The 16,639-nt window shown below is 39.1% G+C and overlaps 1 protein-coding gene across 1 annotated transcript in view; it reads right to left on the minus strand.

Annotated features, from left to right (window-relative positions):
* fasn (fatty acid synthase) overlaps positions 1-16,639 on the minus strand; it is a 46,634-nt gene that overhangs the window by 4,826 nt on the left and 25,169 nt on the right. The window contains 16 exon segments of the mRNA XM_026350698.2: positions 199-593; positions 694-785; positions 2,163-2,314; positions 3,336-3,537; positions 3,737-3,960; positions 5,111-5,233; positions 6,564-6,683; positions 6,880-7,058; positions 10,718-10,868; positions 10,966-11,169; positions 13,129-13,283; positions 13,681-13,796; positions 13,944-14,108; positions 15,239-15,640; positions 15,771-15,992; positions 15,994-16,085. Of these exon segments, the coding sequence (XP_026206483.1) occupies positions 199-593; positions 694-785; positions 2,163-2,314; positions 3,336-3,537; positions 3,737-3,960; positions 5,111-5,233; positions 6,564-6,683; positions 6,880-7,058; positions 10,718-10,868; positions 10,966-11,169; positions 13,129-13,283; positions 13,681-13,796; positions 13,944-14,108; positions 15,239-15,640; positions 15,771-15,992; positions 15,994-16,085 (2,994 nt within the window).

Here is a 16,639-nt window from a genome sequence, read left to right on the forward strand (position 1 = left end):
AAGATCTGATACTGTTCAATGTCCACATGAGGATTTTCCAAAATTAATTAGTTATGAATAATATTGACTTGGGTTTAAATGAAGGATTTAATCTGAACCACACTCACTCAAATAAGTGTTTTTCCTTTCCTAAATACTATCAGGAAGCTTACAAGAGAATAAAAATTGTGCCTTTCTCACAGTTAACTCGGCTCTTACCCAGTATGTGAGCTACAGCATCCACCAAGTCTCTCTGGTTTCCTCCTTCACTCTTTACCACCGTCCTTTGTGCCAGTACAAAGCTAGACATTACTGGCTTATGCTGGCATAGGAAGTGATCAAGCGTCTCCATGCAGGATGTGATGCGCTGTGGTAGGGTGCCACCAATTACTGTATCATTGCCACCCATGGTTTCCAGGACCACGCCCACATCCCCAATGGCACCCCACTGGATTGCCAGTCCTGGTAGGCCATCATAATGGCGCTTTTCACACACACGCTCCATGGCTGAGTTGGCATACCCATAATTACTTTGGCCAGCATTGCCACGGCCACAGCTGACTGAGGAGAAGGCCACAAAGTAGCTGAGGTCTGGACACAACTTTCTTGTCACTCTGGAGATAGAATGGAAGTAAATGCATCAAGAAAAAGGCAGAAGTAAACAGCAGCCTAATTTATACCTTATTTAAACAGATGCCTCAATGTGTATCTTACTTGTCCAGGTTAATGGTGCCATCATATTTAGGTTTGTTAACATCAAGGAAAAGTTGAGAAGTCAGATTCTCCAACATGCCATCTTTTAATACCTGATAATGATATACCAAATGTTAACTGTGTTTAAGGAGATTGCATAATAATCTCCATAAAAATGTTATCATCATAAAATAGATTTAAAATAATAATTAAAAAAAACTATATCTGAGAAATCAGACATTCACCATGGTAGTTTGCTTGCTTCATCCTCTGAGCACCAAAAAGTCATGCACACATGTAAAAAAAATATTCTTGTCCCCTTACTGACTTTTCCATTTGTTTGTCACACTTCAATAATTCAAATGAACAAAAAACAAATGTAATATTACACACAGATAGCCTGAGTAAATACAAAATGCAGTTTTAAATGATTGCATTTGCATTTACTAAGAGATTAATGATTTACTAAGAGAAAGGTGATTGTGTTTGACCACCCTTGGCGGCAACAACTGCAATTAAGCATTTGCAATAAATGGCAAAGAGTCTTCACATCTTTGTGGAGGAATGTTGACCCACTCTTTACAGAATGATTTAATTCAGCCATTTTGGAGGGTTTTCAAACTGATAGTCTAAAATTTTCCTTCAGGAGTAACTGGCTTTCATCTTGAAACTGTCCCATGGATGCCATTTTTGCCTAGTCTCTTTCTTATTATTGAATCATGAACACTCAATATCACTGAGGCAAGTGAGGCCTGCAGATCTTTAGATGTTGTTCTGGGTCTTTATGACCTCCTGAATGAGTCATCGTTGTGCTTCTCAGTCATTTTGGCACGCCGGCCACTCCTGAGAAGGTTCACCACTGTTGTGGATAATAGCTCTCACAAATACTTTAGTGAGTCAAATACTTTTTCCACATAAGGTAAGGCAGGTATGGACAGCTATTTTATCAACATCATATAAATAAACTATTTACTCAGGTTATCTTTTGTGTAATATTAAATTTAGTTGATTGTCTGAAACATTTAAGTGTGACAAACAGGAAGGAGGCAAATCCACTTTCACAGCACTGAGTCAAGTGCACCTACCAATCTACTGACAGAAGACAGACACTGCCTCTGTAAATCTCTATATGCTAATGGAAAACAGTGTTCCTTTTGATGTAGATAAATACTGGATATTTTCCCTCTACTTTATTGCAGTACTTGCATGCTAGTGCTTAACATTTTTTTCTCTCACACAGAAAACTTTTTTCTGTTTTTTGTGATTTGTTGGGTTATCTATGTAGCATTCACCACTAAGCATTGGATTGTAACTAATACCTAATGTAAGCTGGGATTAGACATTTGTGAAAGAGGTTACTTTGACCCAACTGATGTGTTTATGCAGCAGTAGCTGTATTGTTATATTCTGTAAGGTCTTAAAACTTACACTGTAAGTGCCAGACTTTTTTATGTTTTGGCACTACATAAATAAACTGAATTGTGTGTTACCATGGCTAGGTGGAAAACACCACCCACTGGGCCCAGTGTGCAGGCCTCTGCAATGAGTCGCTCTGTTCCCTCTACCGTGCTGACATCATTGGTTGACACCAACACATCCACACCTTGACTCTGCCATTCATGCACTCGCTTTGACTGGTAACCTAGCAACAGTTAAAAAGAAAACCATTGAAACAACAGGTGGTGATATATAGAACAAACTGTGTAATCATTCAACTAAATAACATGACGATATCATAACATGGGAATCTCTCTCTCTAAGTCATTGGCAAGGTGAGAAAGACTGGAATCATTAAAAATGGCTGGGCCTTTTAGAGTGGCAGATGGTTTAAAATGGACTCAAATCAATAATAAAGTTACTGTCGGTTTCTGGAATACATGCTCCTCAAGAAGAAATCTGTAGCATTCAGATACGCTGTGTTATTTATGTATGGCAATGTTCCATCTCAGGCACTCATGTACTCCACTAGTAGGATAGCCAGCTTAAGCAAGGCTTAAAAAATGAGTAATGATAGCCTTACCATTGTTCACCTAGTTTAAATCCAATTAAGTACCGGTACTTGTAGGCAACTTGGGGAAACAAGTTATACATTTCTAAACAGTCTTTGCGAATGTATGATGGCAGCTTCAACTAAAATTGACCACGAACAAAGAAATGCACCTAAATGCAGCTGCACACTGGACACTTTGATGTGTAGCCAGGAATCAGGAGAACCACCAATCAGCCACCAACCCTGGGGTTTGTAAATGACTGCCCAACCCATATGCGTCACAGCATAATTAGTTATGCAATTGCATAATAATCATGCACACGTCTTTTTTTTTTTCTCTGAAACAGAAAAACATAACTAATATTTTTAAATTTTACATCTGTGCAATAACACAAATGATGAAATGCACTTTCACGAATTTAATCCACACTGTATTTGCCAAGCCACTCAAATTTTTTAGTGATCCAGTCACATCTAAAAGATCAGAAAGATTTGATTAAAATAGCTTCATTAACTAAGCCTGGCTAGATTTTGTGAAAATATATAACTTTAGTGAAGATAAATCTAATCTGACCAGTGTTTACCGGTTCCAAGCAGATTCCTCTGCCATTTTAATGGAGTAGATGAACTACAAAGACTAATTTGTAGTATTACTAATAATTTATTGTATTACCATTCCTGATGCCTGATCTGGAAGTTAGCACCAGTTTGCAGGCTCCTCTCTCAATCAGCCACTGAGCAAGCTCCAATCCAAAGCCTCCCAGTCCACCAGTGATGATGTAGGAGTGAGAGGCAAGACAGAAGGTGCGACAGATAGCCGGAAGAGGCAAAGGGGAAGCAGGTTGAACAGTTACCCCCCTCTTCTCACAACATACCTGTATAGAGAGAGGAACCCGTAAGAACACTGTGGTGTTACAGTATTTTGGAGTTGTAGTCAGTTACACATAACCGTTAAATAATCAGTTATGCGAAGTTAGTCCGAAATAAAGGATTGAGGATACTATAAAATGCATGTTGCACTTTATAGTCCTCCCATTTTAACATCAAATGATGAAAATCTGAAGTGAAACTAACTTGAAGGAGGACCTTCCCAATGTGCTTTCCTTGAGCCATGTATCTGAATGCTTCTTCCACTTGGTCTCTCTTAAACACTGTCGTCTTGAGAGGCTGAACTACACCTTCCAAAATGCCTTCCTTTAGTAACTGGGATACTTCATCCCACTCTTGGTTGCCTTCTTCAAAGAGAGCATCCAGCAGAATGCCATGGAAAGCCACATTCTTTAGGAAAAGAGCCATGCCTGGAGAAATCACAAATACATAATGACACTGTTAAGTGCTGACTATGACTACAATGATAAAAGTTGATGATTTATCATCAGTCAAAAAAACCTGGGCTAGGCAAGGCTGGGTGTGAACATTACCAAGCCTTGTCTCAAAGAAATGGAAACGAAGGCAGCGCAGGTAACAAGAGACAGGGCACATTGACTACAGCATAATTTGTGACTAATTGTCTACTAAAGCCTTTGGCTTGAACAAACTCAGCTGCAGTTTCCCCTAACAACCAAAATGATAATCCCATGGATTTAACAGGTTGATATTGTAAAATGGTAAATGGTCTGCACTTATATAGCGCTTTTCTACCTAGCTGGTACTCAAAGCGCTTTACACTGCGTCTCATTCACCCATTCACACACACAAGCACACACACATTCACACACTGATGGCAGAGCTGCTATGCAGCTGACCTGACTCACCGGGGGCAACTTGGGGTTCAGTATCTTGCCCAAGGACACTTTGGCATGTGACGTGGCAGCCAAGAATCAAACCACCAATCCTGCGAATGGCAGTCAACTGCTCTACTTATTGAGCCACAGCCACCCTAAACTCCCCAAGCACACTGTCTGCACACACAGTTGCATGCACTTGCCTTTTTGCAGTTCCTATTCACAATACGCATGGATATACTCTGACCAAAACTTGTCATTTTCAGGCATTTATAGTTTTTTAAGACATCAAGTATCAAAGTGAATTAAAGGTTTTTTTTTTATGTATTGTTCTTTTTGTTTTTTATGTAATGGACACTGGAAATGGGTCCTTGAGAAGCTAAAGAAGCTTTTTGTGACTACAATAATCCTCCATGATTTGTAGGTCCCTCTCAAACACAGCAGATGAACAGCAAATTTGCTTTGCCTTGTTACAGCTGTTCTCTGCTCTAAAGAAAAGAATTACATGCAGAAAATAAAGGTATAAACACAAATACAAAGAAAAACTTTAAAATAACAAAAAATCTAAAGATGCATGATGGTTGAGTGTGGTCATGATACAACACAGGAGGAAGGAAATAACTAATCTGACTTATTACTACTAATAATAATTACCAATAATATACCAAACCTATTTGGTGTAACATAAAATTTCAAGTGTGAAAACCTGAGGCTTCCTACTGACCCAGTTGAGAGTTGTTGGACAAGTCGTACTTGCCGATCTCCAAAAATCGTCCATGTCTGGCTAGGCAACGAATACTAGCATGCAATTTCTCCTCAGACAGTGAGTTCAGCACTACATCTACACCTGAAAGACACATACAAAAAAAAAACATTATCTGTCATAAAAAGTGTACTTTGAGCAGTCAGTACAATCAAAGCTTTAATATGCAACTTAACAAGATCCCAAGCAAAGGTCCCACAATGGTGGAAAGAGCTAACAAACTCTCCACACTCAGCAGCTTCACTCCAGATAATAAAAAATCTGCTAAAAACGGAATTTTTCTGCAACTTCCTATGACCTTAAATAAAAAAAGAAATAAATAAAAATAAAACAAAATAAACAATGTGATCTGTCCTATCTTGCCCTTTCATGTCATTTTCTTCTTTTAGCATTTGGCTTAAATGTTTTCTCTAAATGTAAAGTTAGCAATAGCATGAGACTCAAAATCACTCCTGCTCCACCTAGCCCTAGGCCCTTTAGATATTAGTCATTATCAAGCTAACAAAAATAGAAGCAGGAATCATTGAAATTCACATTCAACCCCAGATTTAAACTCCATGCAGTCTCCTGCATGGAGTTTAGTGATCTTACCACTTTACTATCTAGCTATTCACAATAAGAAAATAACTGATTGCTATAAAAAAATATTTAAAATAAAATTACATACTGTATATTTTCTGAATTTCTGAGGGTGCTATTTTATGTCAAAATATATTTCTATTTCTATTTATTTTCTATTTATATTTCTAAATATAAAATTAAAAAAAAAAGTAATAGTTTTGTATGCAGTAATAAGCATAAATATAGTGAATGTCTTTTGCTTTTAACAAGCATTCAACAGACCTGGTCTTTTGAATGCTGGTTCAAACACTCCTGGCCATAAAACTTTTTCTCTTATTTTGCATTTTGAAAGAAAATGCAAAGAAAAGTCAAAATGTCAGGAATAAAATTGAAATGACAAGACATAATTATATAGAAAGAATTATATAGAAAACCCAACAACCCCACTTGAGCAAGCACTAGCGGAGAGGAAGAACTCTCTTCAAGAAACCCAAGAGGATCAATAAAGTATTCATTATTATTATTATTTTAATTATTTAAACTAACTATTAAATCTATTTAACTATTGAAGAGAATATAGAAATAAGTTTAGGTAACCTTAAAATGATTGACACAGTATAACAAAATTAAGAAACCACTCTACTGTGAAGTATGGTGGAGTGAGCATCATTATTCCGGGCTGCTTTGGTGCCTGTGAACTTAGGTTGCCATTGTGGAAAGAAAATTTAATTCCCAAATTTGTCAAGAAATTTTTACATGGTGTATGTCATCCCATTTAATAGAAAATATGGTAAAACTGTGTGAAGCATTGCATGTTGAACACAACTGGAATTTACAGGAGCAGATATCTGACCTTTGCCTTGTGTGTGGAGCAAAATGTGCTGTTCAAAAGAGGTGTCTCTGGAGTTAGCAAAGGACTCTGATGAGAGCTGAGGAAACCTCTCCTGCAGGTAGGCCCGCTTCTCTGTTGAGCCTAGTAATAACATACAAAGTGTTAGAATTAAAAATATTTATACGCCAAATAGTTATGACTTGGTAACTCATATACACCATTAAATGCTGTATACTTACGAGCCAATTATAATTACAGGGTGAAAGAGTTTTGGAGGGGAGTGTATGTACGTGTCAGTATGATACGGTGACAACATGCTTGTAAATCTAATACTAACCGACTGTAGTAAAGACTTTGCATTTCTTGCTGAGTGCTATGGCAATGGCAGCCTGACCAACCCCCCCTGACCCTGAGTGGATGAGAATGGTTTCTCCAGGGCGAAGCCTGCCACGCACCATCAGGGAGTAGTAGGCTGTGGCGTAGACCACTGGCACTGAGGCCGCCTGCTCCAGGCTCCTGCAAACACAGAAGTATGCCATTATATAGCATGAGGTAATATCAATATCACATTTACATTTACATTTAGTCATTTAGCAGACGCGTTTATCCAAAGCGACTTACAAGTGAGGAACAAGGCAAGCAAACAAAATCTAAGTCAAGGAGAAACAACATCAAAGCAAAGTGCTATCAAAAAAGTGTTTCTGTTTCAAAAGATGTGAGAACAAAAGAGTAGAAAAGTTTTTTTTTGTTTTTGTTTAAGTGCAAAGGAAGATGTGGACGAGTTCTGTTTTCAGCAGTTTTTTAAAGATTGCAAGTGAGGTGGCTGAGCGTGCAGAGATAGGCAGCTCATTCCACCATCGTGGGATCACTGAGCTGAACAGTTTTCCTTGGTGTCGACTGTGTGGTGCTGGTACCACCACACGTCGTTCCCCGGTTGAGCGCAGTGGACGGGAGGGGATGTAGACCTGAATGATTGAACTAAGATGATGGAGAAGATGGAACTGTGGAGTTGACCACTCTGTAGGCAAGAGACAGAGCTTTGAACTTGATCCTTGCAGCCACAGAAAGTCAATGCAAAGATCTGAAGAGCGGTGTCAATCACACTCAGAAGCAACATCATAAAACACAGACTACTACTACTTTCATTAATATGCAGATGTCATCCAGCACTGCACCTTTCACCAAATGTCTTAACCATTGCCCTCTTTCCAGAGGACACAAAATAATGAATGCAAATAAATGAAAACACAGCTGCAATAAATATGAAATAATCATCATAGGTGCCAAAACACTAATTTAAACCATCTAATATTTCTCACTTACTATAGACAACACTACTGTCCTCCCTTCCTACAAGGTCCCTAATGTAGTCACTTATTTGAGAGCCACATAAACACATCAGCATTTACACCTCAAAAACACGTATCTAGTCTTATTTCCCATAATCCACTGCTTTATTCACTTCTAGACTAGAAGTTACTATTACTACTACTACTGAAATATTTTTTACTATTGTAAAGCATATTCCACTATGCTATTAACATAAACATAAACATGTATGCATAGGTATTGGTTGGTAAAAACAGGTGCACACACTGAAACTGAACAATAACAAGGCACAGAGGAACACCAATGAGGCCCCTTTTACTGAGAGATCTGCTTTTCTGAATTGACTTAATTCTATATCTCTCTTTATTTGTTGTGCTTCTGCAGTAGTTAAACCTTCTACAGCAACCTGTCCTCCTGCACTCCTGCTGTTGTCCTCCTCTTCAGTATCTACAGCTATCTCTTCCTAAACCTCTGTTGTTGCATCAGTCGCAAAAACAGCACTGGTTGGAAAACCTTGTGAACCGTCTGCCACCCAGACCCGTCTCCAGATAAATGGAAGTTAATGGCTGGATGTTGGCTAATACTGTAAACAAAAAGGGTTTTGACAACTGTTATGATGCTTTTTGCACAAGTTAAAACAGAAGACAACTGCTAGCCAGCTCATCTTGTTCTTGTGCATGTAACCTAGAAATTATTAAATAGTATCTGTCCAAGATAAATCCTTAATTTCATCACATCACCACCGGAGAGGGCCACATTGAAGGCTCTGAGGGATCTGGCTGTTTAAAGATAGCCATCTATTACACTATATAACGTTCCTGCATTCATTAATTTGTGTGTTTACTGACAGAAACAATTTTCTGACCAGAAAGTAATTCAAACACAGAAGTTGAGATGAGTTTAATACTAAGTCTATTTTAAAACCAAGAAATCTTATTTATTCCAAATCAGATCTCAGACTCGTAATCTAGCCACAGGGGGTGGCAAGCCAGTTACTTCTGTGCCGGTCCCAAGCCCGGATAAATAGAGAGGGTTGCGTCAGGAAGGGCATGCGGCGTAAAAATTGCCAAAATAACTATGCAAATCATCCACAAGAATCTCCCTGGACAATGATGTTTGCGGATGACATTGCGATTTGCAGTGAGAGTAGAGAGCAGGTAGAGGAACAGCTGGAGAGGTGGAGGTTTGCTCTGGAAAGAAGAGGCATGAAGGTCAGTCGCAGTAAGACAGAATACATGTGTCTAAACAAGAGGGATCAAGGTAGAAGCGTTAGGTTACAGGGGGCTGAGGTGAAGAAGGTGCAGGAGTTTAAGTACTTGGGGTCAACAGTTCAGTGTGATGGAGAGTGTGGAAAAGAGGTGAAGAGGAGAGTGCAGGCAGGTTGGAGCGGGTGGAGGAAAGTGTCAGGAGTGTTGTGTGACAGAAGAGTGTCAGCAAGACTCAAAGGAAAGGTGTACAAGACAGTGGTGAGACCAGCTCTGCTCTATGGGTTAGAGCAGGGGTGGGCAATTAATTTTTATCAGGGGCCGCATGAGAAGCCTGAATTGTGTCAGAGGGCCACCAACTTTCTTTCATTGTAAAATACTTAAATTAAATATTTTGAATACCTGGTACTGATAATCAGAAGAATAAAGCACTCTGTAAATATGTATATTAGGTTATGTGAAACTGTGGTCTATTGGTTAAATAAGAAAAACAATTATTGAACCAGTGCAATTTATTTTTTAACTTGAGAGTGAAACGTTCTCAAATGCGCCTTTTTTCTCTGGGCACATCAGCGCAGCAGAGTCCAATAAACACTCCTTAATAAACTCTCCGTCGGAAAACGCCTTACTTTTTCTGGCGATTTTGTGAGAAATGACATAACTTGTCCTGACGGCTGCATCTCTGGGAGTGTGATGTTTAGTGAAAAATCCTTGTTGGGTTTGTAGTTTTGCAAGCAATGCATCAGACTCCCTTGCACGCTCTTCACCAGACAGATTTCTGTATTTATCTTCATGCTTGGTGGTGTAGTGGCGATTCAAATTATATTCGTTAAACACAGCAACCTGTGTACCACAGACTAAGCACACTGCTTTGCCTTTAATTTCTAAAGAAATATTTGAAAGTCCATGTTTTGTTGAAAATACGGCATTCGTTATCAACTTTTCTTTTCTTGGGGTGTGCCGACATCTTGGGGATAACCTGGCGAACAGCATCACCTTCACTCACACACGTGTATACGCGAGTGAAGGTGCTACGTCTACGACGTGCATACGTAAAATTTCAAAATAAAAGTTTAAAAAAAAGTTTAATTTATGGTGTTTATGATTGGCCTCACGCGGCCCGGACAGGGACGTACAAAGGGCCGGATGTGGCCCGCGGGCCTTAATTTGCCCAGGTCTGGGTTAGAGACTGTAGCAGTGAGAAAGAGACAAGAGGCTGTGTTGGAGGTAGCAGATATGAAGATGTTGAGGTTCTCCTTAGGTGTGACCAGGTTAGACAGAATTAGGAATAAGTACATCAGAGGGACGGCTCACGTTGACTGTGTTAGCGACAAAGTCAGAGAGGCCAGACTGAGATGGTTTGGATATGTGTAGAGGAGGGATAGTGAATATATTGGTAGAAGGATGTTGGAGATGGAGCTGCCAGGCAGGAGGGCAAGAGGACGGCCAAGGAGGAGATACATGGATGTTATAACAGAGGACATGAGGTTGGCTAGTGTTAGGGTAGAAGATGCTCATGATAGAGTTAGGTGGAGAAGGATGATTCGCTGTGGCGACCCCTGATGGTAAAAGCCGAAAGAGAAGAAGAAGAAGAAGATCTCAGACTCGTAGAGTTACTTGCAAACATTGCTTGACACTGACCAGTTGGAGGGAACATCCCAGAGGAAACGTTTGTCAGCATCCACACTTGTGGCCAGGCCTTTAGCCGGTAGCAGCCCCATGACACGCCGACCAGTTGGATCATGACCAGAAAACTCCATGCCCAACATGCACTGCTGCAAAGCCACATCTCCTAAACAATGCACAATGAACAAGCAAAGTTATTTGACTACAGGTGCTTGATATATATAGTATATGTATAGTAAATAACAACAGTCTTCTACACACACCTGGAATCGCATCTGGTGGCAGTTTACCAGTGGCCAGCATTATGTCTCTAAAGTTAAGTGAGCTATAGTAGACATGACACAGTTGTACATTGGGGTTGCTCGTCACATAGTGGCGCAGTGGAGAGGCAATCCAGCGTAGAGAAGACAGATCACCTCGAGTCAACACATTGACGTAAGCATGCTCTGTCAATTCTTCATTTGGATCTGACAATAAGAAAACATAATGACAAATGCTTTAATGGAACTGGATGCCATGGTCACATGGAAGGAATCTTAGACAGGTTTATACCACAATACTACATCAAAGTGACTTAGTTAATCGCTTAACAATCAAGTTTTCTCTTGGTTAATTATGGCTTTTTTGTATTTGCTGAACCCATTAGATTTATTGATTTACATCCTAAAATCATCCCAGAAGTTGGTAATTTATGATACTGGCCTTTAGGGGCCAAAGTTAACTGGCACAATACACAATACATTTATTGTAATTTTGTCCAAAGTCAAAAACTTGCATTAAAAATAATGGCCTCATTTAGACGTTCAGATCTTTGGCTTGTCACTGTTTGTTTTTTTTATTAGTGATGCATTATATTTGCTGTCATAGTTGACTTGAAATGGAATGTAATAACATAAAGTTATGCGACAACTTCCTAAAGCACAGCTGCTTTCCTGCTACTAACACATAAATTGTGATTAGTTGTCACATTAGTTGTCAAACTTAATGTAAGAATAAAAATTGATAAAATATAATGTTTATGAATAAATAACAGTATCACAACCAAATAGGTACATGTCCAAAAGGACTAGAACAACTTGCAGATGAAGTGCTTCAAAGTGTCAGTGTTTTTCAGCACAGTATTGTTGCAGTACCTTGCCATTGGTGTTACGTCAATATTGCAGTATTTTTAACCCTGCATCAGGAACAATCCAACATGTTCTACCACCCTGCCTCACAAAGTTCCACCCTCATCCCCACTCTACAGTCTGAATATACACAAGGTACGGTGTTGCTTGTGAATTAATAGCATATAACAATACTATACAGTTACTGTACATATTTAGCCAAGCATCTGTTAAACATGGTTAAACATGGAGACAATGATTGTCTATATTTAAAAAAAAAAAAAAAGGAACACTTTTAAAACAGAGTATAGGGTCAAGTCAGATTAACTTCTGGAATATTGGTCTGGTCAGTTAAGTAGCAGAGGGGTTTGTTAATCAGTTTCAGCTGCTTTGGTGTTATTAAAATTCACAACAGGTGCACTAGAGGGGCAACAGTGAGATGACCCCTAGATTAGGAATGGTTATACAGTTGGAGGCCACTGACATTTCTTTCCTCATATTTTCTGATTTTAATTAGCTTTGCATTTTACTAGGGTCAGTGTTACTACTGGTAGCACGAGGCGATACCTGGACCCTGCACAGGCAGTCCAACTGCTTCAGGATGGCACATCAACATCATGTCTGTCTCTTGAAAGGAGAGATTCCAGGATGTAGTAGGTTGATCATTTTTGTTTCCATCAAACAATGTGGCATCCTTTTATTCCTCACACATTACCCAGTCCATATTAGATACCCCCCATGATTTTTTGAGATCTGATGTGTTTTCAAAGTGTTCCTTTATTTTTTTTGAGCGTGTATTATTTCATATTTGTTCATTCTACTAAAATGCATGCATCTAAACTGTCTCATAAAAAGTACACATACACACATTATCACGCAGCTGCTATCATAACCCTGTATTTATACTGACTTTAACAGACAACATGGTGGACACGACTGAATTCATATTTTATACTTAATTCTACTAAACCTTTCACATGCAACTTCACTACAATTGTTTAATGTACAGGTCTGCTCTTTAGCTCCGATTGTAATCTTAAAAAAAAAAAAAAAAACGTTACACATAAACATAAAGTTTAAAGTAGCCTAATTTCTGACCACAGGACTTTGTAACAGTATGAATCATAATATGGGCTACAACTTGTGTATGGAAAGGGTGATCTGAGTCAAAGCTGAGTGCCACCTACAGATGTTATTCTGTAACACATGCCATGTTGTGGCACAAATGATAAGCAGTTGCAGAAAAAGTGACCAGTTAATATGACAGAGACTCACAATTTGAAATGCTACATCAGTATATATATATTTATTGTTTGTTACTGTGACTGATGAGCTGGTGTCTGAAGACGCCCCAGTGTCCGTCTCTGAACACATTCATAACCAGATCCCCCTCTAGCACTGACTGCATGGATTTATGGTCTGGCTGGAGGATTGGTGCTGCTGAAGACTCATTTAGATTGGACACAAATGCACAGCTGTTGACAGTGAAGGAGAAACCAAAACAAGTATAGTACATTAGAAAAAGGAACACTGTATGAAAACATTCACCCTGACAAGTACATGGACATATGTACCACCGGGCAATTCTTTCGCTAAAAAAACTGTGGTGAGAGGTATGTGGTAATGTACACTCCTGTATTACACAAGTACAAGTACAAACTACAGTACTATTTCCTGCTTAAACTTGCAAACTCCAAAATGTAAGTGCAGTGATACTAAATGACTTAAGTGCTTATTATTCTTATTGAGACAGTCAAAGTTGGAGTCAAACTTTAGCCAAAGATAAAGAAAATACATAATCAAGAAATAAAAAACTATTTTATAGGTAATGTACTAAATTATAGTGTGTCTATAACTGAAGATGTGCTGTACCGTATTCTGTTGCCACCTGGCTCCTGCCGTAGACAGTTAACCAGTCCCACAATGCCACAGTTGGAGTTTGAGGCAGTCAACCACACTGGACATTCTGTTGACTCTGCCATTAGGACCTGTTGCAGAGATACAAATAGTAACTTACAATAATGATTAAGTATGTTTTATGTAAAGATTATGTTAAAAATGTCTGAAACAGTGTGTTTCAGGACACTGCTGGACACTTCAAAAACCAAACACAAATGAAAGAATGTGGAACCCACCTTAAGTTTTTCCACCCATTTGTAGTCTGTGCTGTCCACAGGTAAGAAAATGGACTGTTTACTTGGAGACCGACAGCGACAAAGAAATAGGGCAGAGCCATAAAAAGACTTCCTAACGGCCACCAGGTTAAGGGAAGCCTCAGTGAACACCTTCTCCCATTCAGCCTGGCAAGAAAATAGAGAAAATACTGGCAACATAATTCCACAACTTATTCCACTTCACATCCTTTCTGATACCCATCGAAACCTTTCTTACTTGATTTTAACAAAATGTTTTTTTCTATTATAAATTATTAAATAGATTTTTTTGGGGGAAAAAAACAATTTCTATTCATTACTGATATATAAAATAGTTGCATGTGATTCAATTCCTGGTTCCTCCTAGTTACATGTTAAAGTTGTCCTTGGACAAGGCCAACACGCTGGTCATGCTACGCTTTCTATTTTGAATACAAGGTTACATTCTGAGGCTTCAAAGCAACTTTTTGGGGGAAGTAAAATCAGTTTGAAGTTTGAAAAGTACTAAAGGTGGTTAATATTCCTGTAGGAATGTAGGAATGAAAAAAGAGTGTTAAATACCGTTCAACATTTTTTTGTTGATCACTTTCCTGCAGTGTGGAAAGTTTTACTGTGAAAGTCTTTATGTGCATGTCTGTGTCACCTGAATCCTCGTGGATGTGTTTACAGTTGTCACTGAGCATCATGTTGTGTATCTGAGAATTCCTGCTAATTCTTTCATATTCAATGGTTTATTACCTGTTTTGTTTGCGTGTCTGTGATCAGAATTGTATAAATTTGAAGCAATTCAATCACTCAGCTTTTGTAACTTGTTTCCCATTGTGTTTGTGTCTTTGTATATGTTTGCATGTTACCTATAAACCTACTGTATTTAGCTACAAAAAGCTAATCTGTCAAATTATGTTTGGGAGAATTCCTACAGTCATGTCCATGTGTGTATCCTGTCTGTCCACCAACTACAATTAACTGCTGAATGACTTCCGGTTATAACTGGTCACATGACTGAAATTTACTGAGAGGCAAACGAGAAACTCCAGCACATTAGGCAAAGTAAAATAAAAAAAGTAATGATGAAAAATAGTGAAATGTAACAGCAGGGAGAAGCTAATGGCCAAAAAGAGCGATGATAACAACAGATAACAATGGTTTATTTTTGTATTTATTATTATTTTATATAGTAATAGATCAGTTACTGTTGTTGTTTAATTGGAGAAGAAATCTTCTTCTTACCAATATGGCAGCATTACTGTGTGAAAGAGGTTCAATTTTCCACTGACCTGTGTGAGTAGACCTCTCTGGCTGCTGGTGTGAGTAGTGTTGGAGAGGAAGGAAACCATTTCTCCAAGAGTCTCGTCCTTCAGCAGGGTGTGAAAGAGAACAAACCCCCCTTCCCTAGCTCCAGATGACAGATTTTCTACTAGTAGTCCAGGGTCCATATTTAAAGGGCCCCAGGCGTGGTTACAAACCACTAGATCTGCCCTTCCTACCACACCTCCAGGAGCTGGGCCCTTTAGAGGGTCCCACTGAGCGGATGTAATTGCCATCTCTACCAGAGTGGCTTGGTGAGAGGTCAGAAGCTCCAGGTTTGTTGCTGTGGCAATGTAATCTATATGCAGCATGGGCTGGATGTTGAGTAGGGGTACCACACGGGTAAAGAGCTGGCCATCATTGGAGAGAGCCTAACAGGGATTGGAAAAATGAAGAGGGTTAAGGACTACTGTATAATCTCAAACTGATGCATAAATAAAACTTAATGCATTTGAGTGAACATCTAATTCTTTTGGATTTTTATTTGAATTGTAGTTCTACCTCAAGCACTTTGATTTTGCCAGGCATGCTGTTTTCCATGGCGATGTCCAGGCATTGTCTGAGTGGTGAGTTGTCTAGCAGACCCTGGAGCAAGCTGTCCTGAAGCAGACATGCCCTCTCTCTTTCCACTGTCTGCTTCAGCTCAGATTCAAGGTTCCCATTAAGCTCCAGGCTGCAAAGGAGGGCCAGTAACCGCACCAGGCCAGGCTCAGATGGCTCAGGGCTGGGGGGGGGGCTCTGACTCCTCTAGTAGTCCAGGGATAGATAGCTTGACACCATGAGAAGCCAACTTTTGCTGCAGTCTGTATATTAAACCTGTTTGGAGAGAGTGGGACAAAGATTGAGCAGGACACATGGCATGCAAGATGCAAAAAGAAAATTAGTTGATAATAGAAAATGTATTTCAAATATTGTTATTTGGATGAATGTATTAGTTTCTTTTAAAATAAATAACAGAAATAAATTTCAATATAGACTTCAATGTTTTAAATAAAGTAATGATGTAAGAAAGGCGATCTAGTGGCCAATCTAGAAACCTGAGATTAAGAATAAAAACATTTGGAGAGAATGGTCAGTATTATATACACACACACGTGTCTGATATGAACAGGATCAAGAAACTCTACCATCTTCTCTGGGCCAACACTAATTCAGAAATGGTCAGTGGCATAGGCAGCTTGCACATCTGGAAAGGTACCATCTACGCTGAAAAATATATTCAGCTTTCTGAGCAGCATATTATTTCAGTGAAGGCCTTGCATACTGTATTTCAGCAGGACAATGCTAAAACAAATACTGCATCTATGACAACAGCATAGCTTTGTAGCAGAAGAGTCCATGTGCTGAACTGGCCTTCCTGCAGTCCTTTA

Source organism: Anabas testudineus, chromosome 19, assembly GCF_900324465.2.
Source record: "Anabas testudineus chromosome 19, fAnaTes1.2, whole genome shotgun sequence".
NCBI lineage: Eukaryota > Metazoa > Chordata > Actinopteri > Anabantiformes > Anabantidae > Anabas > Anabas testudineus.